We start from the raw sequence: 24,202 nt of genomic DNA, 5'->3' as shown, positions 1-24,202 counted from the left end.
CCAAAGTCTAGCCACATAGATGCACATTGCACTACCTTAGTGATCCACCACAATTTTGTCATACACGCCGTACGCCAACGAACCCTGTGACTTCTTCACTCCATTAGTACCATTCGCATGCCGTTGTTTTGCAATCTCCAACGATTTCTTCACGGCTAATTTCAGCTTCTCAATGGCAGCTGTTAAAGTCTGGTAATGGATCGCGATTCTCGCGCCGGTGATCGTAATGCCAAGCTTATTACCTTCCTCGATCAAAACCGCAGGATCGATACCTGCCTTCATCAAATCCAAGAAAATGAAGTTCGTCTGCACTGGGATCTGGAACACTAGACCCATTTCCTCGAGTTCGGACGCGAGCTTCTTGGTGACTTCGTGCGTAAGCTTCAACTTAGGGAAGGTTTCCGTGATCGCAACGTCAGCGGCGGCAGCAAGCAAACCAGCCTGCCGTATACCACCGCCAGCCTGTTTTCTAAACCAATTCGCAGTTTGGATCACATCTGGCTCGCCAACGATAACCGTGCCAACCGGCGCGCCGAGGCCTTTTGAGATACAGAGCGACATTGTGTCGAAGTGCTTGCCGTATTCGGAAAGAGGAATACCAGTTTCTGCTGCCGCGTTCCAGAGACGGGCGCCGTCGAGGTGCATCTTAATGCCATGCTGTCGGGCAAGCGTAGAGATTTTAGCGATTTCTTCGATGGGCATGATTGTGCCGGCGAGCGTATTTTCGAGTGAAATAACACGGGTTGGTGCAGTATGGATATCGTCGCCCACTATCTGCTAGTTAGTTAATGCTAAACTTCCTATAGTGAGCTATGCATACAAATTAAGTAGTTCTCAACATCTTCTGCAGTAAGATAGATCTTATTTCCGGGGTGCACAGGCGTTACCATAGCCTGTGACAAAGTAGCAAGGCCACCAGCCTCATGAGTGTACACATGAGCACGATAATCGCACAGAATTGAATATGGAGGCTGATGTAAGTGCGCGCGCAAACAAATCTGGTTGCCCATTGTGCCGGACACGACGAATAAACCGGCGGGCTTTCCGCACATCTCGGCCACACGCGCTTGGAGATCGTTGGTTGTCTTGTCTTCCTTGTAGACATCGTCACCGTGGGTTGCCGTTAGCATGGCTTGCAGCATGGAGGGAGTTGGCGTAGTGACCGTGTCACCTGCATCAAATTAGTATTCTATCCTGATTCCCCTTATTGTGGCTAGATTGGAGTCAAATAAGACGCCAGACAAGACATACTCTTGAAATCAGTAGCCGCAATACTATTGTATTCAGTCATGGCGATTGGACTGCTTGAAAGGAATCTGTAATTGTTCTGCGGATATACCCGAGACCACGGTTTCGCTTGCGTCGGTATAGTGCGATTAGAAGCAAATATTGACCTCGAAAATCTGGCAAAGTTCGACGGGGCCCTGATAATTGGCATTTAAATTCTGCAAAATAACACCTTTCGTAAGACAGGGAAAAGACCGATCAAAAGCGCTAAACAACAAAATGCTTTAAATTCAAGTGACTGCCGGATTTTGAAATGCATCGGCACTCTTGCCTCTGCGGCTCATTATGAAAATTCGCTGCGTTAAAAGTGAGTCAGAGATAAAGGTAATCTAGGCGCTAGGCGCTAAAATCTCCGCGGTAGTCGCACCAAAATAATCTTGTCCTTGGAATTAAGAATTCTTAGGACCCCTCGTTGCTTCTGAGGGCAAAAAGTTTAAGACGTTTTTGACAAGGCGCGCGTAAACCTGCAAAATGAATTCGAGGCAAATCTCAATATCTCAATGAGACAAGAGACGTGGTGCGCGACGACCACAAGAAAAAATCAAGAAACGTATGTAATCAACATGAATGCGTAGAAATGGAGATATTCCATGTTTCTACGTCTACATCACAGTCGTACTCGAATGAACCTCAGGGGTCGAGGCAATTTATCCCCCTCAATGCACCAAAGCAAGTTCCAAGCTCGATTCTTGGAAAACGACGACGACAGGGCAGCAGCCATCACTATCACACTACTCGATCTGAAGAACACTCCTCGATTGAGATCAACGCAATTGAGGGGGGCGTAGACACTGTGCATGCAGACGAGGACCAGGAGACTACGCGCGATGAGCTGACATACGAACATCTCCTGGATCACATACGGGAGGATCAGCGATTGTTGAGCCAGATCGCCGCTGAGAACTCATCTTCGTCTCACTCAACGACCAGCACGTCAATTGATTCGGGAAATAGTGTCCACAACCACTTGAATTACTCGTCTAATTTTGCAGAACCAGGGGGAATTGACAATTCAGAATTTTTATTCCTACCCTCAGAACTGTCGGACGTGGTAGCAGTTCCGACAACTCAGGACCGACATGTCAGATTAGCTGCGGCCGCAGCTAATTTTGTACCTTTTCGTCGGCATATTGTGCATGAGTTTCGCCTGGATATAGGCATTTGCAGTCATGAATCACAAGCTGAGGAAAGTAGTGGTCACAACCATGCGTCTGAGAAAAAAGATAATCAATTCTATGGAGGCGAACCGGAAAGCAAGGTGCTAGGCGATGTCAGCGGAGTGAAGGACCAGGTGTTGATTGGAGGGGACTCCGGGCCATCCCAATCTGAGATTTCGCCCAAAGTGAGCTACAGCGAGCTCATAAGAACATTGCATAGCGATTCAATCGTTCCAGACTCTTGTCCAGGTTCGGTTCCACATGGATATGAGGAACTGCAAGCCAAAGATACGACTTATGGCTCACTTGGCTGTGAATTTGCTGGTTACCCTGTGGCCTTGGACCAACAAGATGAGTTGAGATTTCCGAAACCAGATTGCAGAGATCAAGAATCTATTACGGCAACGCATGCTTTAGATACATCACCATTAGAGGAGCCGGAAGAGTCGACTTGCCACGATATCGACCTAAGCCAAAGTTTTTGCTTCTGGACTCCACCACCGAAGGCCTCGTCACTACAACCGGGGAATGACCACATTGCCCCTCCATCATCACCACCGTTGACTTGTCATCAAGATCATCCTCAACCTTCGTCACCATCAAAACTTGCTCTACCACAGACACCAATACATACATACGTCTCGTTGTCTCAGCAATCTTCATTCACATCGCCTGATCGGATCCCAACGCGCATACCAGTCTTTGGCGCGACACTTTCGTTAGCGCAGTTGCTGGGAAAAGGAGGCTCACATGCAGTATATTATCCGCCTGACTCAAGTTCTACGGATAGTGGAAGTGATGGAAGCGAGAAGCATAATCTGAACTTTTCATCGGGAGGGTCATTGTCGTCATTGACGGAGTCCAGTTGTTCATCTCAGAAGAAGATAAAAATTGTCACCAGAACGTTGAAGAAACAGATGCATGTCGCTTTCAGGAGGAAGGATTATTACACTCCTCGCGCTCGATGCATACGATTTCGGCCGAACGATAGTGACAGATGTGTAAACGGTACTCAGCAGGAATGGCCACCAGATAAAATGGAACGAGGGTACTGGCGTGTCGATGTTTCGACCTGGCCAACACATGAGAAGATGAAATTTTGGGACAATATCACGCAGGCTATCCGAGCAGGACGGATAGGGTGGATTGGCGCGGTCGTTGAAGATGAGAGCGAGATCGGGAATGGAGACGTTGTGAGAGTGTATTGTTTTGGCGAAGCAGTTGTACATATATGGGTGTTTTTATTTGCTATGAGCGATCGTCGGACGGTGAAGGACGTCCAGTGGATCGATGGTGTTGGTCGGACCGTTATCGAGGTCGGTGAAGAACGTCCGACGCACATTGAAGAGACAGGTGTGTGACAATATGGATTTCAACACAGCATTGAATGGAGTTCGGTACAGCTTTTGCTCGGAGTCTGTATTTGTAAATTTAATATAGAATCTATTCGCAGTCACAAGTAATATTCACAATGATCAGAGAGTCGCATTTACGGCCACTAGCCATCAATGCATCGGTGGACGGCAACGGTAACGACACGAAATGCCGGAAGTGATTACAAAAGAAAATTAATTTGCTAATGCTCCCAATAACCGTTCCCCACAAATATGAACACTAGCGCAGCCCTGCGCATGAGTAACAAAATTTCCCACAAAAACGCTAATCACGCCTTAACCCATAATCCCGCCCAATATGTCTAGCAAAACAGTAATAATAATACAAATCACAAAAGCCAAAAAGTGCGATCTCAAACCCACTCAGCCCGTGCCACTCAGCCGATCAGGTGCCAGGTCCATGTAAGGACCCATTTAGATCATCAGAGCACGCAGCCTAGCACGCTTGTCCATGACCAATGACTTCTCGCGTTGGCGGCTTCTGCAGGCCTTTCGATCCGCGAACAAGTAACGCTCTTCGTTGTCTTCGGCCGGCATCGCCATATGCCAAGCGCCTGATCCCAAATTGAACATTTTAGTCTCGAATTTGCGGGACTTCAAGTCACGCGTTCCAATTAGTGGCGACGCGGATGGTGGACTTGTTGGACGAGCAAGATCGGCTTCAGATCCGGACGGGCCCTGACGCGCGCTCAGGCGAAGTTGGCGCCCTTTAGGTGGAAGGCCATTGAGAAAGGCCTCGACGTATGTGAGAGGACGGACATGCAGATCAAGATAATCTTCCTGACTGGACGTTGCCGACGAAGGAGCCTTGCAAGATGTGGACGACGTCACAGCCGAAGCTGTCTCCGATTCCGACACGTCTGCGGGTGCTCTGGCGTTGAGAACGTCAATGGTCAGATTTGTGCCGGGCTGAGTGAGAATATCCGCGTCATAAGACGTGATGATTTCATATTCGGCAAGTGTCGCGTCCCAATCGATCAAGTTCTCTGACGGGATGTCGCCGGCAGGATCGGCATTCTGAGATACAGTACCCCCGCCGACGTCGCGTCCGACTGGCACGGACGTTGGGGCGTAAGGATAGAGCAAGCGACGAAGCAGGCTTGACATTGCAATTTCCGGATATGATACGCAATATGACACAAACTTAACTGGCGAGGCGTATAGAGCGGGAACAAGAAGACAGAACGACCTCCGAAACAGCTATTTAATATATACACGTAATTAGATTGGACGATAAGACAATCGGCGGTTCTCGTTCTCTCAAGTCTAAATAGATTAAACACTGGATTTATTGGACAGGAGAAAATGATATACTGAGAAACGCGGGAGAGAAGGAGAGACGCGAGGAAGAGAAGGTGAATGGGACCAACAGGCTATTTGTTGGCTGGGCGGGCCGGGCCGGGGGAGGTGTCAACACCGACCGGGGAGCGGCGCAGCTGTTCGCCAACGAACTCCCAACGGTCCCGATTTGGCAATCCCGGTGGCTCATGCGTTGCTAGCGTATACTGGATGCGGCTTCAAGTGCACCGCCGCACGTGAGTTGTGGATGAACAGGGATGAACAGTAAGGCACCAACTCTGTAGGCTGCGGCACATCACATCCATTTTAGGAATTGTCACTACCCCGGCTTATCGCAAATTTAGAACGCGTCCCGAACACTATCACCCAGGGGGGGCTGTTTATCATCACCGCGTCCACACTGCGACCTGTCCGCTGAATCGCCGACAAAGCCCCGATTATGTTGTATCACATTTTCATGCCATCGGCTATTTGTCTTGGGGAGTCTTAATCTACCCTTAACTTACATCTTCATTCAATGCAGTTAATGACTGGCCAGTCCCAGCGTCACCAATTTACATTGACCGCATTCATCTCTCTCATGCTCGTATTGAGATTACGTCTAATATTCTGATCCAAAGTCATACACACATATGCCCAATCGCTGACCTCTGATGCCTTCCTGTTGCTCATGAAAGTCCATGAGCCAAGCATCCATAGACTCGACTCTGACAAACTTTACTGTAGTCGTAGGTCGACTGTAGTTAGATCTCATCGTTGTCGCACGTGTCAAGTCTCTCCTCCTATCTACCTAGCAAACCATTCATGTTCATCTCTCATTCAGCCATTTTACAATCATGGTCGCCAGCTTCAACTTCTTCCTGGCTGCCATAATTGTCATCCATCCAGCCCAGGAAAGACTGCACGTCATTGACCAAGATACCAGCTATAGACATATTTTGCAAAAAGCGCGGCAAGTTTCCCCCCATATCACTCTGTACGACTCATTAGTCACTAAGTTGCGGGACATGTAGATTGATGCTTACTGTCTGGCCTAGTATCCACTCGACTTCATTGTCCTCTGTCTTCCTTACTCTATGAAAAAAAGCATAAACTGCCCTTGTAGTAGCATCCTCCGGCAGTGGAATATCAGCCGGCAAGGCAACAATGATAAACTCGTTTTCGTTGTCCGCCGGAATATGTGTGAGCAGCCAAGTTGCAATGTCACGTTCTGCGAATGGTGAAGGCAACGAGTACTTGAGGGTGTACGCTCTCCAGGCCTCTGTTTCCTTCGCAAGAGAAGCAGATTTTACAACGTCATAATATTTCACCATATTATCAAAATGGTCTTCATACAAGGCTCTTTTGAACCACTCGAATGGATGATCGTGCACTGACCGCCGTAGATACCATGGCTCTGTCCCAATGACTTTATTATACACTACTGTTGAGTAGTTTGCGCTCGACTTACTCACTTTCCAAGAATCTGGGAGAGAGTCTATAATCTCAGAGACTAACGCGAGAACGGAACAGGTTGGTGGCGGGACTGGGATAGGTTGCAGAGTGAACTCCCGAAAGGTGTATTCCGCCGAGTCTTGTGCCACTGTTTGATCAGCCATTGCGCTTGTGCAGCTCCTCCTGGTCAGAATACGGAGTCAATAATCTCAGTGAGAAAGGTGAGAGTGGAAGTTGTCGTAGGTTAAGGGGGATTTCATACCGAATTGTCTCCTTGGGGACTGAAATTTACTCAATCTACCTGCCGTATCGTAAAAATCTGCGACCCACCTGCGCAAAATTGGCTGAGACCCGCTTGCCATAGAGGCGCACCCGGCAAATTTCGCACGCCTCGCATTCACACACAACGAAGCGCCATAGTGAGTCTGTATGAGCTGGAAGCTATGAGACCGTGTAGCGCGACTCACTCTAAGCGGAGGCAATCATACAATATATTTGGAGGAATTGAAGCCTTCAGTTCGTTGCGGGCAACAAAGAGTAAAACTGCTTTTCCTGAGGCTAGCTACAGTAACCTATCACATGTATGCCGCCTGCATTTCTACGTTCCTGACTACAGTGCAATTATAGCAGAAGAAACAAAATTTGACCGAGAACAGCCGATTCTAAAGGGTTGAAGGTGGAATGGATGTTTAGGGGGTATAACGAGCGGATGGTGTTGGCTTAGTTGCATTGGGTCATATCAAACAGGAGTTGACATGCTCCATGATTCTATATGGACGGAACGAATATGCTAGCATGATGACGTATCATCACATGAAATGGCTAATAATTTTAAATATTTGGTTGTGACCGGTTACTGTCGTCGAAACCAAATTCAAAAAGTTGTGGTCTGCTGCAGACTACTGGCATACGTATCTTCACCATTGCAAATTAACAGATGTCGCAGTCACAAACTCCAACGTAAATAATAATACGTACAACTGTACAAGGAAAATACATTCCAAAATTGGGACCTTTAATGCAATCGGGGTTAAGTTGTTGCCGTCATGTGTTTATAGAGGAAATTATCTTACCTTTGTTATCTGGGCTGTTTAGTCACGCGACAAGTACCACGAATCAATTAAACGTTTAAGCTAATGCAAACAAGAAACTCAAGTATAGTTTATACTACTTTGTTTCTAAGATTTAGCCGCCAAATGCATGCACGAATCAACTTAGGGCAACCTTATATATTAGAGTCAAATGGGCATTAGCGCACAGTGTTTAGCGTTTATTGTGTACCGGTTTGGGCTGCAATAAACCTTAAATTTCAATCAAGAGTTGCAGCCTTCAGTTTCTTTTGAGTTGGGAGCTGAACACAGAACCATGAACCAACGACCCCTACCAGTCAGTGTTCACCGTATCCCCCGTCGCTCATCCCTTAATGGCAATAAGCCACTTGGTACTTATCTCTAGCCAACTCGTTGATCGTAATACCTACCGTGAAAGGCTCAGATACAAGTGGGACCATTGTCTTTGTGGGTGGGAGTGACCATTGGACCGCAATTACGGATTTGCAACATACTCTCGACTTCTCAAAACTAGCCAAGCTGGCGAAACTCAGGAGAATAGTAACTGATTTGCTTAATGCCGGTCCTGCTCCAGAATCGACAAGGTCGTCACCGACAGCTTCTCTTCATTCTATAGGCTCAGTTAGCTGCGACATGATGAATCCTAGGTTCAAGTATCTGAACGCTTTGGCTGCCAGTGGTCAGTATTGTAGTTTCAGAGATATCGACGATTCGGACTCTGCTAGCTAACTAGACGTTTTGTTCTCTAGATGCAAACCTGTCTGAGAAATTTTTGAATCTCGACAGTGTAGAAAATGAGCGGACACGAGATGGAATGTCTGCAGGATCCCAATCCGAGTGGAGCTTAGAACGCGCCCTGGACGAGTCTACGAGAAACCGTTACAGGGTATGCAATATTTCTCATGCTCTCCTGCTATTGGAAAGCAATGATGAGTAATTCTGTATAGGATGTTTTGCCTTGGGATAAAAACCGAGTGCGGCTACAAGTCCGTGATGATGGAAGTGATTACATAAACGCATCACCAATCACATTACAAGCTCTGGGATTAAGGCTGAGGAGATACATCGCTTCACAGGTGCGCCACAATAATCGTTGCATTTAGTTTCCGAACCCGTTTTGCTAATTGGACGAGGGTCCCACAAGATCGACAACGCCGCACTTCTGGCACATGATCGCCGATGAAACGAAGGATCCGGCAGTTATAGTGATGTTAACCCCGACGCACGAAGGACATCGCGAGAAATGCGCACAGTATTGGCCAGAACATCACAGTCACTACGCAGACGCTGGGTTCGCCTGTCGCGTGACTCTACAATCCAAGGGACACAACCAAGACGCGAACTGTGTGGTTCGCAAATTCAAGCTGGATGAATGCTCCACCGAGAATCCGAAGGAAGTGAAGAAATCAAAGACTGTATACCACTTACTGTTCGACTCATGGGGAGATTTTGGGACGCCAATTACTTCGCATGAACGGAACTTGGTTAGTATGTGCAATTTAGCGAATCAGCTCAACAGTTCCGAAGATTCGCCGTTAGTGGTGCATTGCTCTGCCGGGGTGGGTCGAACAGGGACTTTCATAACAATAGACTTCTTACTGAATTGCCTGACATATGGCACACTGGACGCTGAGAACGCTGAGAACGCCGGTAATAAGCCGCATGCCGAATACATCGTACGCTCAGCCCCTTTACTCTATAACGGTAGCTTTCCTGATCCGCAGACTAAAGACGATCCTATTTTCGAAACCGTGTGGAATCTAAGGAAGCAGAGAATGTCGATGGTCCAAAACGTATTCCAGTTTATATTTATTTATAAAATTATAAAGCTCGCATTAAGTTCCTGTCCGGAATGATATGCTGACACAGCCGCAGTTATTTAGGAGATGATTGTAATGATATAGTTAATGTACATACTTCCATAGGCAGGTATATGTACGATTTGCATTTGGCATAAGAAACTAAAATACATGATGAAACTCCTAACATATATATATATATACTTTACAATACAAAAGCGACCAAGTCATCGTACTGAAACATATGCACAAAAATTTGAAACGTTTACAAGAAACCGACAGGATAACTCCATAGACATAAATAAACCAAAATACACAAAAAGCAGCCTGTATCAATCGCCCAAAACAACACCACATAAATAGAAAACTATATACTGTTCTACGAATTTTTTTTCTTCTTTTTGTCCGACCCTGCAAACGAATTCTCCGAACTCCGTTTCTTCGCGACTGTAATCTTGCCGGTGGGTGGCAACTTGGGCCTTTGATTGCGCTGTTTCGGTGGCAGAAATTCATCCTCCTGTAGTACATTATCACGTTCAAATTTCTCGAACCTGGATATGAAGAAGGGACGTAAAAGGCCGATTTGATTGTCAACCTTGTCGCGAGTAAACGACTCGAACGCTGGGGCGGAGGCCAGTTTGCTTTGAAGAACAGGAGTACTACAACTTGTTAGCAAGAAAAGAGCAAAAGAGAATATGATATTAAAAGTGCATACGCTTGAACATTCGAACTGGCATGCAGACGACTATGGAGCAAATGCAGCGGCACAGATAGTGACGACAATCCCAACTCCTCATCCAATCCAAGCTCCTTGAATCCGAAAAAATCTTCGCCAATGTCGTCGGAGAAACCGCCCGAAATGAACTCTTGACTGCCATCGTCAAAATGTGCATCAGTATTATCGCCTGTCAGAGCAGGTCGCAAGTAATCAGCAAGAGACATATTCATGCGTTCTCGAACATCTTTCAATTTCGTTCCAAATCGATCGATATCGTCACGAACATATCCTTCCAGCCCGCCTAGATCATATGTGCCATTCTCGTACAAGGTCTGCAAAATCATGTCCTCCAGTGAGTATCGACGAACACCCCGTTTGGATTCCATGTAAAGACACAGAGTCCGGCCCAGTCGCTGCATAAAATCTGCCGCCACAGCAGTAAGACCTTCAAGAGCGAGCATCTGACAGTCCTCGTAACCCGTATGCATTGTCAGCTTGGCAACGGACTTCTGAAGACACGCTTCAATAACTTCCTTCGGAGCGTCGGATTGCCCCGGCAATCGTGAATCCATGTCAACGTCCTGTTCCTTGAGCTTCTCTGGATTGTAAGCCTTCAATTGGGTGCTATAGAGATGAGGCTGTTGCTGCATCCTCTTGATAACGCCGATCTTCGAACAAACCTTCCTGATATGTTGTAACTCCGTCAGGTTAGCATCCATCTTTAAAGTCAAACCTGATTTGGGTGGTAGAAATGGCGACTCTTCAGAAGATATATCAACTGCCGTCTCAAATTGCTCATTTTCTAACATCTGCAATTTTTTGGAGATACTCCATAACGCCTCTGGCATGGTTGGGATAACTTCATATTCAAATGCAAGTTGATGTTGATGTTGATGTTGATGTTGATGCTGATGTTGATGTTGATGTTGATGTTGATGTTCTTGTTGGTGTGGTTCTTGTTGTTGTTGCTGCTGCTGCTGCTCATCATCCGATTCGGCCCTTCTCTCTGGACCTTGACTGGCTCTACTTCTAGGCTCATCATCGAGATGCAGCAGTGGTGGGGCTTCCTTCGATGCATGCTTGCCTCCGATAGCTCTCGACAAGACCCTATGGTTCGGACCAGTGCTATCGCCGTCCTCACTCTCCATGTCAAGGTCCACAGACATATCTCTAGTTGGGATGCTGACCTCTTCAACCTCGACATCGATTTTACTCCGGATTATAATATCAGGTATGAGTGGGATTAGAGATAGCGTCTTCTTCTTCATGGCCATTGCGTGCTTTCGCAAGTAATGCTGCGGGTCGGTGTTAAACGTGAGGCAGTTATTCCAGATGAGCATTAGATCATCAACGAATTCCTGTTTGTTCCGGTATTGTAGTGCCTTGAGCTTCTTCATCACAGTGCTCAAATCCATTGGATTCTTGATAACACTGAAGTAGTTCGGAGCGTCGCGTTTATTAACTTTGTTAAGGAAAGCGGAGGAGTGCTCAGTGTATGCCCGCAGTTCCAGCACAACTCTTTCTGCAGCTTCGTAGAGCTCTTCTTGCCCAACACGGTCTTCACTTGCCTATATAGAATTCCATCAACAAACGTGGTTTGACCTATGGGTCGCCCCTCACTTACCCATTTTGAGCGATTTTTTCTAACATCTGATATCAGATTTCGTAGTTCGACATCCGAGAACGTGAGCTGTTGTCTTTTCTCATCAATAACGGCAAGTAAGTGCTAACAAATATTAATCTCAGATCTGTTATAATTCTATTCACGCTATAAGCTGACCTTCAAGCTAAGATGAGCTGCGCCGAAATTCAATTGGGCCTGCACGAGAAAACATTAACAAAAATTGCCCAATTTCGCCTCTTAAGCACAGTCGTACCAATTTTCCAAAGTTATTAATGTTAACTTCGTGTTCATGAGATTCATGGTCCTGAAAGCAGTTAGCACTAGCGGCAAGCGTATTGTCGTCGTATAACGCTCACATTAACATGATCATGCTTCATGTATATGTCGCCATCGGCATCAAGCGTCTGATATATGCTGTACATTTCCTGTTGTATCGCTTCATCCGGTTGTTTGACTTCGCCAGCTGTAGGTGTGTCTATAACACGTTAGGAAAAATCGCAATATCAAGACCGTGAATTACAAACCTGCTGGAGTTATGATCCCGCCAACAGCAGATTTGGTCCCTTCATTGCCTCGTTTCCCGGAGGATCCCTCCGACGGAGTTGCGCTTTTAGACTGTGGACTAGCCTCACGCACAGCTAGAATTGGTTTCGCAGGCTGAGGCTCGCCATCCTCCATTTCATCATCATCTTCATCATCGTAATCGTCCTCATCGACTTTCCGAGCCAAATGTAGCTTGTTTTTCTCATATACGTCGTTCTCATCATGAATTGATTCATTATTTGCGTCTTCTTCGTCCAGGAATGTGAAATCAACTTCGAATGGTCCCGAACTTGGGTTGCTAGGCGTCGCGAATATGTAGTCAACTGATTTTGCGTACAGCATATGCCGGACTTTTAGCGCCAGGGCCACGAAATCAATTTCCACTGGCGTCTCTTTGGTTTCACTGTTGTCATCTGAGGAACCGGGTTGTTCTGTACCGTTGTTCAAATGCGAGGCGACATCGGCACTGTGCGGGGTTGGTGATGGCCGAGGAGTGTGCAGTGACAGATCGCCAACAACACCATTCGGAGTCGGTGCTTGGTTATTCGGCAGATCGTCCACAGGGTCCATATCGTCTTCCAATGCTTTCTTCTCTGTGTTGACTTTCGCTGCCTCTGTTGCCGATATCAGGCTCCTCCAAGTATCGCTGCCTTCAGCAATGGCTTCGGCAAAGACCGCATGCTCCTGTGGATTTAAATGCGCTTTCCATCCATGATGTGCTTCAATTTGACGCGCAAGATGCAGTAGACGTGTGGGATCCCCTGTCGTCCATAACTTGATTGTCGCCGACGTGAGTGGTGGTGCCGGTGTTGCTGTTGCCATGGTGTTGGGAGATATTGCTCTCCGGACACCGTTCACGGTCAAGGGGACTCTGTCGCTACCAGACCGATTCTATAAACCCAACTTGCACATGCAACAACGCATCTGAGAAGTCAAACTATGTACGTATACTATTGCCCAATTGCTGCAAATGATGGATCGCTAATACTCTGGGCTGGATGGATGACTTCTGAGTGGATTTCGGCTCACGAACTCTAGTACTACTACTGGCAGCTGCCGATGGAGCTAAAGCCGAGATGTGCCATCGAGAAAATAACTGCGGATCTCATCGACCCCAAACCCTAAACCACAAACCTTCCGACTGGTCCTACTGGACTCTGAGCTGTAGGGAACTGGCCCCATCATATAAAATCCTTAGCTCGTTTCTATTGCGGTTCTAGCGCATGATTTTCAAGGGGACGACTTTATTATCAGGATGAATTCCATATAAACGTGGTTATCCTGTTAGAGAACTGAGAGGCAACGACAAAAGTCGCAGGCGCATGTGGTCTTATTAGATCCTTGCAATTGTCCTTCCCCATGGCATCGTCTGGGCCCCCCTACCGCTTCAAAAAAGCAGCGTCCAATAGGAGAAGTAGACCAAAGCTTACTTTTGATGATGAAGACGGTTGGAATGGGTCTTTAATTCAAGAGTCGACTGCGAAAGGTAGCGGACCGATTAGTGGCGAGAAGACTGAGCCTGAACGTCCAATCGGCGATTCGGAGGACGCCGCCGAAATTACAGATAACCACAATTCGCTAACATCTGGCGAAAAATTAAAGAAGAATGTTACTAAGAGCTTCCAGGTATGTCAGTTGAAGGAAGCGCAAGTATATTTGTGGAGAAACTAACGTTTCATGCATAAAGGACGATGACAGCGACGAACAGGAAGATTATCATGTTGTGACAGCTGCTTCCCTGAAGAAAAAACGGAAAAATAAGACCAAAGGACTGAGTTCTTCGCTTTTAAACTCCAAGCTACGAACCAAACTTGCACCGAATTTGCCTGGTTTTTCTTCTGCGGCGACTGCCAGCACCACCACATACTCCAAATCATACCTCGGCGAATTGCGTGATTCGACACCGACTACGCCAGCTGCGTACACAAATGGAAGTAAGAATGCTGGTGAGCAGGAAGACATGGAGATGCTCGATGATAGTCTATACGGCGTGGACACTGCAGCAGGTGAGTCTGTAGGTGGCATGCCGGATGAAGCTCTAATAAATCATCTCATTGAGCGGCGCCATAGAAAGGCTGAAGCTCCTAGAAAAGGTGATTTTATATCACTTGATGACGAAGCCAGTAATAAGGAAATTGAGTCGAATATGGAGGGAGTGGAGATGTATGACGAACAACAAAATGAGCGCATTAGTCGACTGCAGAGAGAAGACGACGTTCTTGAAAATGAGTACGAGATGCTTGCGGAAGGAAGCGATGGCCGAATACCTTTATCCGCGGCACAAGAAGCTGAACAAAAGATACAACGGAGAAGGGACATGGAAGAGCTGATCAACGAGCGCGAAGATGAGGAGCAAGTTGGTAATGAAAATCTTTACCTTGATGGTGATGACAGCGGATCCGACAGTGGATGGGAGCAAGCCCAAATTCAGAAGGGTGCTTTTGGATCAAAGGCGTTCGCAATTAACCACGCAGAAATCGGCACAAATGGAATAGCAAAACAGAATGGTACACAAGAGCCATCATTTATGGTTCTTCAAGAGCTTCCCGATTTAGAGTCCGTAACTAAGAGGCTTACTGTTATTTTAGACAGTATGCGTGAACAACGTGATTCACACCTTAAACTACTGGAGGAATTTAATACGCAAAAAGAAGAGATCGAAGTGCGAGAGGGGGAGGTTAAAGAAGCATTAAGCGCGGCACCATTTTAACAGGTTTTTTGCTGCATCCGGATGGGATTGACTAATGTATTTATGTATAGTATATGTACAATAGATACAATGTAAATGAGATGCGCAAAAAATTGGTGTTTACCAAGATATCCTTCTCACCTCCTCGCCGTTCTCGTAAAAAACGAGATCGCCACTTTGGACCCTCACTGTGTTCATTCTCTCAAGGTCCAAGTAGCCCTTAAACTGAACAACGCATCTGCGGGCTACAGAAGTTAATTTTACGTTGGCCTTGTTCTCATTTAATTCCCGTCGCGCTTTCGCTCCGCTAATCACGGCCGTACCAGTCACCTCCACCCAAATGTTACTTTTAAGTTCAATATTTTCCATGATCTCATGGACAGGTTCTTCTGCTTCATCCGTTGTCATACCTATAGCGTCTGCTAATGGAGTAATAAATTTGGATCGTATCTCTCTTATTGAAAATATACGGACGCTTCGTCGGATACTAGGAATTTTTTGTTGATCTGTTTTGCGGTACACCTCAATACCTTTCAAAACATGCTCTGCTGGTCGGTCAAGCGGGAACGCAAATTTAACCGCATCTAACGATTCGATAATTATAGGTAGTCCAAGATTTGCGGCTACCAGCTCCTGATACGCCAAAGCCTCTAAAAGTGCATCACCTGTCATTTCTTACACGCCAAGTCAGTATACATGATTGGCCCAAAAAAATGTCGAAAAACATACGCTTTAGGCTATCTAGTTGTCCACGTGTCAGGATATCTTCCAAGACGTACGGCTTAACCCAATAAGGAATAAAAAAGGATTCGTCTTGCACATACAACTTGTACAGTCCATACAGAAATATCGCCGTGGACAACGATCCCAGAAATATTCGCCTTCGCAATTTAGCTCCATGTTCCCGCTTCATTGTACTTGACTGGAGAATTGCATGTCTGAATTCTTCTTCCGTGAATTGATGCATGGACGATTGCCGTTGAGGCTCACGAAATATTGGTGGATATGATCTTAATGATCTAGGTGTGCTTGCATACCGCCTCATTATATCGTATTGAAAAGCGCTTCTTATAAGCAACTTGTCCGCGTTTTTGTACAAACGTTTCGAAGATGTATATCGTAATGGGTCACCGGTATACCTCATATCTAGTTGTCCATGTGATCTCCAACTGAAGCTCCGCCGGCACAATGTAATGCTTCTGCGATCCATTATAAAGAATTCCGCCGGCAGCATCTGTATAGTCCGAAATGTAGCCATTTATGTAAACACTAATTAGAGTAGACCTGGGGCCACTTAATCTGGCAATGGCGACGAAATGTGCAGTTATATGCTGTCCTCCTCTAAAAAAAGGATTAACTGACGATTGAAGCCCGGCAATTGATCCAACGCTTCAGTTGTCTGGGAGTCGTTCCGTCATCCCGCATTCCAAGCGCAACACCCGTTAACAACTTACCCGGATATCACCGCCTATGACACTTTTCTAAATATTAGTGCATACTATGGTATATTTCACATAATTCCAGCACGATTAGGCGTTCATAGTCAGTGAATTCAGCAACTGATAGCAATCAATCTGATTGACAACTGTTCTCATACATCAGCGTCCTCCTCCATACTTGAGAGATTAATCGTGCACCATGTCAAAACCATCGACACCGGAATTGAAGAAGGTATAGATATGGCGACATTTAGATCTGCAGTTTTTTCTCTTGGGGTTCCTGAGTTTTAATGGTGTATTATATAGTACATGGACAGGCGGTTGTTTGTCCAGCTTAATGGATCGCGTAAAGTGCTTGGTGTGTTACGGGGTTACGATGTAAGTGATGCAACTATCAGCATGTTCACGACTACTTGCTGACCACATGGCATAGGTTTTCTTGAACTTGGTGCTAGATGACGCAGTAGAAGAAAAGACCGGTGGTGAGAGGATCAGGATCGGAACAACTGTAAATGACTAGATTTCTGTTCATTTAGTCTTATATGTTCAGCAACTAATAATGTTAATAGGTCATAAGAGGTAACTCAGTCGTCATGATAGAAGTAAGTGGCCTAGTGGATATTACTGGGAGATGTGTTACTAATAATATTTCATAGGCATTAGAGAGAGTGTCATAGTGTCACTCAGTATTATATTGGTTTGGAAATTACATTCCAGGTTACTTATTGCTCATGATTATGGTGTATCTGTATATGTTATAGCGTAGCAGCATGTATTGTATTGTACGGTTAGCTTAGGTAAATAGCTGGTATCTTGTTTCATACGGTAAAAAGCATGCTTTGATTGCGAGGGGTTACTGCGTCTGGTTGAACGATCATACTTGGCTGAAAACTGGGTTGTGCCTCTCGGTCCGTAACAAATGCGACTTATAATGCGATACAATTAGTTTGGATTGCGGTGTATGGGATGGAACCCGTATAACACAAAGTGGTTGGCACGACAAGATAATCCTCACTGGAGTGCCGATAGACTCGTTACTCTTTCTGTCTGTCTGTTGCATAATCCACTACGGACTGCGACAGAAGGCTAGAAAGATGTGACAGTTCGTATGACCAACTGAACGTTGAGAGATTATTAACAAAAAAATTTGAGCTAAATATGGACAAAGCGATGCATAGGGTTAGGATAATGCTAGTGCGAGCTTCGCCGCTCGGGGCCGAAATGGAGAAAGTTCGTAATTGATCATTCTTCAAATTGATGATACCCAGCCAACACAGGTCTCTCACACGCCGGTAATATAGCACTTGGCCTCTAGTGACAGGAACGAGCAAATATCTGCTGTACTGAATGGCTTCACGAATGTGCGATTTATAAAGCAAAGGTAAGCAACAAAAAATAAAGTAGCTTTATACTGACGATGAGTTGACTCCCAGAATTGCACAATGCCCCGAACCATTCCCGCCTCCTCAGTTCCCCGGGCGCACAAATCTCAACTGAAGCACGCGACGAGAATATCTTTGCTCGTGCCAGTGTGGTTCTTGGCGCTGCACCTACTCGCGCTTGTCTTGTTTGCGCTAGGCTTTTTGCTGTCGAGACCAGTTCTACCCGACATTGCTGTGAAATCCGCCTCCTACTCAAGTCCGGATGTCGTCCTCCCTCGTGCATTTAAACGAACAGTGGTAATTCTTATTGATGCTCTCCGTCATGACTTCATTGGTAGTTCTGGTGACGGCAACGAGGCATATTACTTAAATGCCTTGACCACACCGTTGATGCTCAGCGTCTCGCAGCCCGAGCATGCAGCAGTGTTCAAGTTTATTGCAGATCCTCCAACGACCACCTTGCAAAGGCTCAAAGCATTGACAACAGGCTCATTGCCGACGTTCATTGATGCCGGATCAAATTTTAACGGCGCGGAAGTTACTGAAGACTCGTGGATTGGGCAAGTACTGTCATCTCGAGGGGATGGTAGGACAGCATTTGCAGGTGATGACACTTGGCTTTCTCTGTTTCCATCATTATCGCACAGTACATATGAGGACAATAACTTGACGTTTCCGTATGAATCCTTTAACGTTTGGGATCTACATACTGTCGATGCTGGCGTTACATCCCACATATGGCCCATATTAGAGCGGAGGGATGACTGGGATGTCTTGATTGCCCATTACTTGGGTGTGGATCATGCTGGACATAGGTTCGGCCCAGACACGCCGCAAATGAAAGAAAAATTGCTTGAAATGGACGCAGTAGTGAAGAATGTGGTAAACGCAATTAAAGACGACGACGAAACGCTCCTTGTTGTTTTGGGAGACCATGGAATGGACGAAAAGGGCGATCACGGTGGTGATTCGAAAGGCGAAGTGGAAGCAGGATTATTTTTGTGAGTATTTTCAGCGTATATGTTAGACGACATCATTAATCTGTCATTCGCAGATACTCGAGTAGGCCCTTCTTAGCACCAGTTGATCAAGCAGAGGCGATCAACCAAATTGATCTCGTTCCGACTCTGTCATTTCTGCTGGATATTCCTGTTCCATTTAACAATCTTGGATCGCCAATTGCGTCAGCTATGCTCGGTCCCGACCGTAACTTCCAAAAGCTTGCATCTGCCTGCCGTATTGTTGCTGAGCAGATTCATGGCTATAGATCTCAACATCCTTCATTTGAAGGAACGGCTGAGGTAGCAAAGATTTACAGCGCAGCCTCAGAAGCATGGAATACGTCAAAAGATTATGAACGTATTAGCGAGCTGTATCTCGCATATCAGAAGCAGAACCTGAAAACTTGCCGCGAAATGTGGGCAAGATTTGATGTGCCAAGCATGATTGCAGGCATTGTCATTTTCGTGGCTTCATTCGGTACTCTGATTGTATTCTACGCGACGTTTGATGGCTCAGTCGAATGTCCGTCCGATTACGTGAATCTACTTGCTCCGAAGATTGGTCTCGGAGGCCTGACGGGTCTGGCTGTAGGTGCAGGACTGGGATACCTCCAATCAAGGCTTGTAATAGCCATAGTCTTTGGCTTGGCTATGGGATCTATTCTTGGTTTTGTCAAAGGGATGCATAGACTTCCCAGTGTGAAATCCCCAGTGTCCAAATGGACTGTATTGGCACTTTTGTCAATCATACTACACGGTATCTTGTTTGCATCGAATTCATATGTTGTCTGGGAAGCAAGGTCGTTATCATTCCTGCTGGTATCCTTCGGCTTTACATTACTTGTTGCGTCGTTCCGACTGCCAGACGCTAAGCTTCGTGCTGCGGCTGTGTTCCACTCCCTAGTCTTTATTATTCAATCCCGAGTGGCCGAGTATCCACGTGTCTGCCGAGAAGAGCAGCTACCGTTCTGTACCAGTAATTTCTATGCATCTACCGCATCGTCGGTTTCATCGCTTACTGCGTTAATTATCCTCTTTGGAACTGCTGTCACCCTACCTGCCATAATCAGATCTTTCCTTCGCACGTCGGCATCATATGAGGGGTCTGCGCCATTGTGGGTTGGTACAGGTCTACGGATTGTCCTTCTGCTCGTTGGTTTATATTGGACCCTGGATTATGTCGAGGCCGATCCGAACTCACATGCTCATGCGGAACAGCTCAATACGTACAAATACGTTGTTTCACGCATATTACTTGGTGTTACAGTCGTTGGAGCTCCGCTCGCATGGTTCCGTGGCTTCCCACTATGCTTACGAGTGGAACTGACCAACAATCAACAGAAGATCAAACAAGCAGTGCAGAATGGTGACGTGCATACAGCATCAAAAACTTCGCCAGTATCAGTCGAGATTATCGGATTTGGAAATACATATGGTAGTCTATATTTGCTCCTGTTCGTTTCAATTTTTGCGGCAGTGTCGCTGTGTATGAAGCCTGTTGGTGGCATTGCGATGGCGGGCATGGTCTACCAGATTCTCACCCTTCTAGAGCTCGGTGATGTACTTGACCTCTTTACAATCTCTCCTATTGTTACTCCAACAGTCATTGCCCTTATGGGTACGCAGTATTATTTTGCGACCGGTCATCAAGCCACACTTGCATCGATCCAATGGGATGTCGCGTTCTTGTTCACAGAATCTATCAGACCACCACTCACGCATATCGCGCTTATATTCAACACGCTGGGTCCATTCATCCTGGCTGGGCTGGCAGTTCCATTGACGGTATTCTACAAGTTGTCTCCTTCGCCTCGCGATTTCCGCGCATCAGAGGCCATCATGGGAAGGGTAGTCCGTGCTGGCACAGGCGCGATGATCTATGCTGGGGGACTTACACTAACTAGCTGTATTATGACTCTAATTCTGAGACGACATCTTATGGTATGGAAAATTTTCGCGCCGAGATTTATGCTAGCTGGAGCAAGCGTAATTGCAATCGACCTGGCAATCGTTACTAGTACTTTTTTTGCAGGGAAGGCTATTGAAGGCGTGTATGATGTTTTCGGCTAGATCGACGAACATTTTTAGCCCACTATTTGTATAAGTACTTAAAACATTCCATGTATGTATGGAAGGCATAAATGTTGGTCAAAGTAGGTGACTATGATTTGATGACTGATGATATATTATGTATTGTACATAGCATATAGCTTAGCATATAGAATTCTATGGATAGATATGAAAGAACTAATTTACATGATTGCATACAAAAGATATGTCCGTTTCCAACACGACTCCACCCGTTTTGTGATTGTTTCCAATAGCTTGTCGTCATCTTCCGCTATCGAATTAAGAACAAGGTCACGTAACGCGGACACATCGATAGAGAAAACTTTGCCAAGATAGATAATATCAAAGAGAAGCTGTACCCAATGTGCCCGTGTTGGCTGTGGAGCAGCAACGGAAGACGAGGCCAGTCCCAACAGCAACCCACCAGAGGAGTCTGTCGCTTTGTTATAATCGGTAGACGACTCAAAGCGATCGCGTCTCTGAATAGTGTCAGTTGTAGTGTCGCCCTCCAATTCATCTGCCACGTCGCTCTTCGACTCAGTTGTACCTGTCGTTCGCTCGTTGGTTTCCGATTGTGTGGTCCCATTCTCCTCGATAATACTCTGTTCACGGTTTTTATTGTCTGGCCCGTGGAAAGATACAGTCTTTCCTACATCTTCCGGCTCTTTGTTTTGGTGAGATCCCTCAATCCGCGTCTCAGCATCCTTCAGTCCCTCGGAGTCAGACGCAACTGCCTCTAGCTGTTGCAAATATCTAGCAATACCGTCCGATATGCCAGATATCCACTTTTGTCCCACGACCCGGCGACAGACTGACACGCCAAATGGAAAACCGAGGACAATATCCTCAGATGCGCTTCCCACGATCGGTCTCACATAATTATCATAAATACCTTCAGCAATCCAAGGTGATGCATCGAATGGATATTTTCCTCCGGTCGATTCTTCCTCCCATAGCCCTGTCTCAACGTTCCCGCTGAAGTAAGTCTTTACTTCACCTAATCCGATCGTAACAGGGAAGACAACTTCTGCAAAAGTTGCATAGGAATCTTCAACTATGCCGCCAATTAAATCCCTCACGCCCTTTTGCGTAAGTGGAAGCTCGAGGACTCTCCTAGCTACTCTCACCAATATTCCAATCTTGTATTTATCTGCAGAATACGCCAGCAATAGACTTCTAATTCTATCAACCAGCAGACTTATGCCGCCGGGGACGACTTCATCTTCAAAAAACATTTCTAGCTGTTGTCCCTCTCTCTCAGCGGCTTCTCTTCTGTCTCTGATCCATGGTTCTTGCTCTCCAGCAAACGAGTCATATTCATACACCCCCTTCACTCGTCCAACAAGCCTTCTCACTGCATTTATACCATCCCACCACGACTGCAAGCTCACCAAAATATCGCCACCCACACTGGCATTGCCGTCAATGAGAGCGGTCACAGCACTGCGAAAATCTAAGGCACCGCGGGATATGTCGTAAGTCATCCATGCATCATCCCACAGACTAACTGGATTGGATTCCAATTTTGTCGTGGCGGCATCCGTATTAATAACAACCTCGGACAACGCATCTGCAATAGCGATTGTAGCATTGAGGTACGTACTGCATAAAGATTTAAGTGTCGGAAACCATTCGGCTTCCCATGTAACGTCCTTGGATAGCAGAAGAGGACGCGCAGCTGGACGTTCTATTAGTGTTTCAAAGATTGCCCGACGAAGACAAAGTAGATCTTCGATTTGTTTCTGGCTTGTGCCTGTCGACGTGTCACTGGAGATCATCGTAATGACATCGCGCATCCCTGTCTCAAAAGAGGATATAGATGAAGCTTGAAACGCACTGAGACGCCCGAACACGTCGATCGGCGAATCTGCTGGATCTCGTGCTTGGGACGGAATGAATTCGAGAATGGCTTTCGGGCACCAAATGCTCAGAAACGAAAAATCTATATGAGGAAGCTTTCGGAATTCTTCGTCGTTAAGGGCAGGAAAAATAATCGCTCTTGTAAGTGCTCTAGAAAACTGATTCGGGAATAATGTATTTGTAGTGGTAATGGTAAAGTCCAAGACGCCCAATGCTGTAAGGAGGGTGTCAGGCGTCGTTTGTGCAAAAAGGCTCTCGAGCTGATTTGTCCTGGTCTCAAGGAAGTAAGATAACGTTGCGGAAGGGGATGAAGCCGTGACAAGACTATAAGACACCAGTGCGTCAAGAATATTCGAAGTCCCATTACTCCGAAGAATAGCCGCAACACAACGAAAATATCGCGATTCCAGAGAACTTAGTCTGGCCACGATGAAACCAATTTGCGATTCTGAGGCTAGATTTGCTGATGCTGCTAGCTCCTTTACGACAAGTAAGAGCTTGGAAACCGTCAATATTAACTCAGGGGTGCGTAATAACGTTTCAATTGTAAAACAAAGATCATTCATTATTTTGACAATCGCGACGCTCATCTTAGCGGTCATATCTACTGTCAATTAGAAGAAGTCTAGATCGCGATAAACAGCCGAGTATCATACCTCGGTCACTAAAAGCTTTGCCTAAAACGTCTCTCTTCTCTGCTCTACTGCGTACCGTTTTAGAACTGCATCCTGTTGACAAAGTACGAAAGCGTTCCTCCATCTCCTGCACGGTGTCGTTCATGCCAATGATAGTATCAGCTGTGCTTAACAATTCGCGGTAGCTCTCGCCAACCAATGACCGCAGTTGCTCTCGCTTTGCCTGGGCTTCATTTCTCACTTGAAACGCTACCACTCGTACTTGGGGCGGTGGGTAGTTCTCAAACACCGAAGTCCATGACGTTAACGCTGCAAGGTCAACCGTTACGGCCGGTACTATAGATGTTGAAGATCCGCTGCTTCGCCTCAATACCGTGCCAGTTGGGGTCTTGATTATCGACTTCAGCGATGATATCGAACTTGCCGATGGTGACGAATTGAGCGTTGGATGGTTCATTGCTGGTGTAGACATGGTTGCCCCAAATACAAAGTTGGCTTTACCTAAAATGCCAATTAGCGAATGAGCATATGATTAAGCTGCGTCTTTCGTGAATAAATGAACCACGAGTTTGATAAGAGACGGCCTATCCAGAGTTCCAGACTTCTCTTGCGATAGAACACCAATTGTAGCACTTACCATTAATTCACATCCATTGACGCCAATTGAACACAGCCAAAAATGCTTATAGGCCCAGAAGGACACCTCGGCGAATTTAATCAGTAGCTTTAGATAGTTGCAGATTTGATGGTGGATGCAGCCTCCTGTGTCGCTCGCTAGAAACCCTTGGTTCTGTCAGCGCC

At 46.2% G+C, this 24,202-nt stretch overlaps 11 protein-coding genes across 11 annotated transcripts; 5 read left to right on the top strand and 6 right to left on the bottom strand.

Annotated features, from left to right (window-relative positions):
* Positions 1-36: 36 nt before the first annotated feature.
* Positions 37-1,291, bottom strand: V1513DRAFT_433383 (pyridoxal phosphate-dependent transferase; the record flags this gene model as incomplete). Its single annotated transcript, XM_066896441.1, has 3 exons — positions 37-770; positions 821-1,171; positions 1,252-1,291. The coding sequence occupies 3 exons, from the start codon at positions 1,289-1,291 to the stop codon at positions 37-39; spliced, it is 1,125 nt and encodes a 374-aa protein (XP_066751626.1).
* Positions 1,292-1,727: 436 nt separating this feature from the next.
* Positions 1,728-3,899, top strand: V1513DRAFT_451074 (uncharacterized protein). Its single transcript, XM_066898914.1, has one exon. It carries the CDS (start codon positions 1,865-1,867, stop codon positions 3,803-3,805), a length of 1,941 nt encoding a protein of 646 aa, XP_066751625.1. The 5' UTR covers positions 1,728-1,864; the 3' UTR covers positions 3,806-3,899.
* On the bottom strand, positions 3,872-5,234 carry V1513DRAFT_451073 (uncharacterized protein). The gene has a single exon (XM_066898913.1). It carries the CDS (start codon positions 4,943-4,945, stop codon positions 4,253-4,255), a length of 693 nt encoding a protein of 230 aa, XP_066751624.1. The 5' UTR covers positions 4,946-5,234; the 3' UTR covers positions 3,872-4,252.
* A 718-nt stretch (positions 5,235-5,952) lies between these two features.
* On the bottom strand, positions 5,953-6,735 carry V1513DRAFT_383872 (uncharacterized protein; the record flags this gene model as incomplete). Its single annotated transcript, XM_066895153.1, has 2 exons — positions 5,953-6,111; positions 6,163-6,735. 2 exons carry the CDS (start codon positions 6,733-6,735, stop codon positions 5,953-5,955), a joined length of 732 nt encoding a protein of 243 aa, XP_066751623.1.
* Positions 6,736-7,924: 1,189 nt separating this feature from the next.
* On the top strand, positions 7,925-9,658 carry V1513DRAFT_451066 (protein-tyrosine phosphatase-like protein). Its single transcript, XM_066898912.1, has 4 exons — positions 7,925-8,320; positions 8,391-8,527; positions 8,589-8,717; positions 8,775-9,658. The coding sequence occupies exons 1-4, from the start codon at positions 8,275-8,277 to the stop codon at positions 9,495-9,497; spliced, it is 1,035 nt and encodes a 344-aa protein (XP_066751622.1). The 5' UTR covers positions 7,925-8,274; the 3' UTR covers positions 9,498-9,658.
* Positions 9,541-13,390, bottom strand: V1513DRAFT_451063 (uncharacterized protein). Its single transcript, XM_066898911.1, has 7 exons — positions 12,307-13,390; positions 12,139-12,257; positions 12,036-12,086; positions 11,939-11,977; positions 11,783-11,884; positions 10,156-11,726; positions 9,541-10,099 (listed from the first exon to the last, which is right to left on the bottom strand). Exons 1-7 carry the CDS (start codon positions 13,145-13,147, stop codon positions 9,820-9,822), a joined length of 3,003 nt encoding a protein of 1,000 aa, XP_066751621.1. The 5' UTR covers positions 13,148-13,390; the 3' UTR covers positions 9,541-9,819.
* Positions 13,391-13,431: 41 nt separating this feature from the next.
* V1513DRAFT_451061 (nineteen complex-related protein 2-domain-containing protein) lies at positions 13,432-15,145 on the top strand. The gene is made up of 2 exons (XM_066898910.1): positions 13,432-13,951; positions 14,013-15,145. The coding sequence occupies exons 1-2, from the start codon at positions 13,685-13,687 to the stop codon at positions 15,033-15,035; spliced, it is 1,290 nt and encodes a 429-aa protein (XP_066751620.1). The 5' UTR covers positions 13,432-13,684; the 3' UTR covers positions 15,036-15,145.
* V1513DRAFT_451058 (uncharacterized protein) lies at positions 15,058-16,478 on the bottom strand. Its single transcript, XM_066898909.1, has 2 exons — positions 15,744-16,478; positions 15,058-15,688 (listed from the first exon to the last, which is right to left on the bottom strand). Exons 1-2 carry the CDS (start codon positions 16,270-16,272, stop codon positions 15,135-15,137), a joined length of 1,083 nt encoding a protein of 360 aa, XP_066751619.1. The 5' UTR covers positions 16,273-16,478; the 3' UTR covers positions 15,058-15,134.
* Positions 16,479-16,514: 36 nt separating this feature from the next.
* V1513DRAFT_451057 (uncharacterized protein) lies at positions 16,515-17,393 on the top strand. Its single transcript, XM_066898908.1, has 5 exons — positions 16,515-16,685; positions 16,760-16,831; positions 16,887-16,961; positions 17,023-17,055; positions 17,110-17,393. The coding sequence occupies exons 1-5, from the start codon at positions 16,653-16,655 to the stop codon at positions 17,128-17,130; spliced, it is 234 nt and encodes a 77-aa protein (XP_066751618.1). The 5' UTR covers positions 16,515-16,652; the 3' UTR covers positions 17,131-17,393.
* A 312-nt stretch (positions 17,394-17,705) lies between these two features.
* On the top strand, positions 17,706-21,102 carry V1513DRAFT_451054 (uncharacterized protein). Its single transcript, XM_066898907.1, has 3 exons — positions 17,706-17,834; positions 17,887-18,836; positions 18,890-21,102. The coding sequence occupies exons 2-3, from the start codon at positions 17,896-17,898 to the stop codon at positions 20,904-20,906; spliced, it is 2,958 nt and encodes a 985-aa protein (XP_066751617.1). The 5' UTR covers positions 17,706-17,834; positions 17,887-17,895; the 3' UTR covers positions 20,907-21,102.
* Positions 21,004-24,153, bottom strand: V1513DRAFT_451050 (uncharacterized protein). Its single transcript, XM_066898906.1, has 3 exons — positions 24,039-24,153; positions 23,423-23,902; positions 21,004-23,370 (listed from the first exon to the last, which is right to left on the bottom strand). Exons 2-3 carry the CDS (start codon positions 23,871-23,873, stop codon positions 21,089-21,091), a joined length of 2,733 nt encoding a protein of 910 aa, XP_066751616.1. The 5' UTR covers positions 23,874-23,902; positions 24,039-24,153; the 3' UTR covers positions 21,004-21,088.
* Positions 24,154-24,202: the final 49 nt, after the last annotated feature.

This window comes from Lipomyces chichibuensis (genome assembly GCF_038497645.1).
Source record: "Lipomyces chichibuensis strain CBS 12929 unplaced genomic scaffold V1513scaffold_38, whole genome shotgun sequence".
NCBI lineage: Eukaryota > Fungi > Ascomycota > Lipomycetes > Lipomycetales > Lipomycetaceae > Lipomyces > Lipomyces chichibuensis.
This window is presented reverse-complemented; position numbering and strand designations above follow the sequence as displayed.

Excerpts from the sequence above, each read along its gene's own strand:
- V1513DRAFT_451074 (XM_066898914.1), top strand. The coding sequence starts at position 1,865 with ATGGAGATATTCCATGTTTCTACGTCTACATCACAGTCGTACTCGAAT.
- V1513DRAFT_451073 (XM_066898913.1), bottom strand. The coding sequence starts at position 4,945 with ATGTCAAGCCTGCTTCGTCGCTTGCTCTATCCTTACGCCCCAACGTCC.
- V1513DRAFT_451057 (XM_066898908.1), top strand. The coding sequence starts at position 16,653 with ATGTCAAAACCATCGACACCGGAATTGAAGAAG. Across the intron at positions 16,962-17,022 it reads GGATCAGGATCGGAACAACT|GTCATAAGAGGTAACTCAGT; the intron begins GTAAATGACTAG and ends TAATGTTAATAG. Across the intron at positions 17,056-17,109 it reads ACTCAGTCGTCATGATAGAA|GCATTAGAGAGAGTGTCATA; the intron begins GTAAGTGGCCTA and ends AATATTTCATAG.
- V1513DRAFT_451066 (XM_066898912.1), top strand. The coding sequence starts at position 8,275 with ATGATGAATCCTAGGTTCAAGTATCTGAACGCTTTGGCTGCCAGTG. Across the intron at positions 8,321-8,390 it reads GAACGCTTTGGCTGCCAGTG|ATGCAAACCTGTCTGAGAAA; the intron begins GTCAGTATTGTA and ends TTTGTTCTCTAG. Across the intron at positions 8,528-8,588 it reads CTACGAGAAACCGTTACAGG|GATGTTTTGCCTTGGGATAA; the intron begins GTATGCAATATT and ends AATTCTGTATAG.
- V1513DRAFT_451063 (XM_066898911.1), bottom strand. The coding sequence starts at position 13,147 with ATGGCAACAGCAACACCGGCACCACCACTCACGTCGGCGACAATCAAG. Across the intron at positions 11,885-11,938 it reads CAGCTCATCTTAGCTTGAAG|CACTTACTTGCCGTTATTGA; the intron begins GTCAGCTTATAG and ends AATATTTGTTAG. Across the intron at positions 10,100-10,155 it reads GCCAGTTCGAATGTTCAAGC|TACTCCTGTTCTTCAAAGCA; the intron begins GTATGCACTTTT and ends AACAAGTTGTAG.
- V1513DRAFT_451050 (XM_066898906.1), bottom strand. The coding sequence starts at position 23,873 with ATGTCTACACCAGCAATGAACCATCCAACGCTCAATTCGTCACCATCG. Across the intron at positions 23,371-23,422 it reads CAAAGCTTTTAGTGACCGAG|ATATGACCGCTAAGATGAGC; the intron begins GTATGATACTCG and ends AATTGACAGTAG.
- V1513DRAFT_451061 (XM_066898910.1), top strand. The coding sequence starts at position 13,685 with ATGGCATCGTCTGGGCCCCCCTACCGCTTCAAAAAAGCAGCGTCCAAT. Across the intron at positions 13,952-14,012 it reads ATGTTACTAAGAGCTTCCAG|GACGATGACAGCGACGAACA; the intron begins GTATGTCAGTTG and ends TCATGCATAAAG.
- V1513DRAFT_451054 (XM_066898907.1), top strand. The coding sequence starts at position 17,896 with ATGCCCCGAACCATTCCCGCCTCCTCAGTTCCCCGGGCGCACAAATCT. Across the intron at positions 18,837-18,889 it reads GTGGAAGCAGGATTATTTTT|ATACTCGAGTAGGCCCTTCT; the intron begins GTGAGTATTTTC and ends TGTCATTCGCAG.
- V1513DRAFT_451058 (XM_066898909.1), bottom strand. The coding sequence starts at position 16,272 with ATGGCTACATTTCGGACTATACAGATGCTGCCGGCGGAATTCTTTATA. Across the intron at positions 15,689-15,743 it reads ACAACTAGATAGCCTAAAGC|AAATGACAGGTGATGCACTT; the intron begins GTATGTTTTTCG and ends TTGGCGTGTAAG.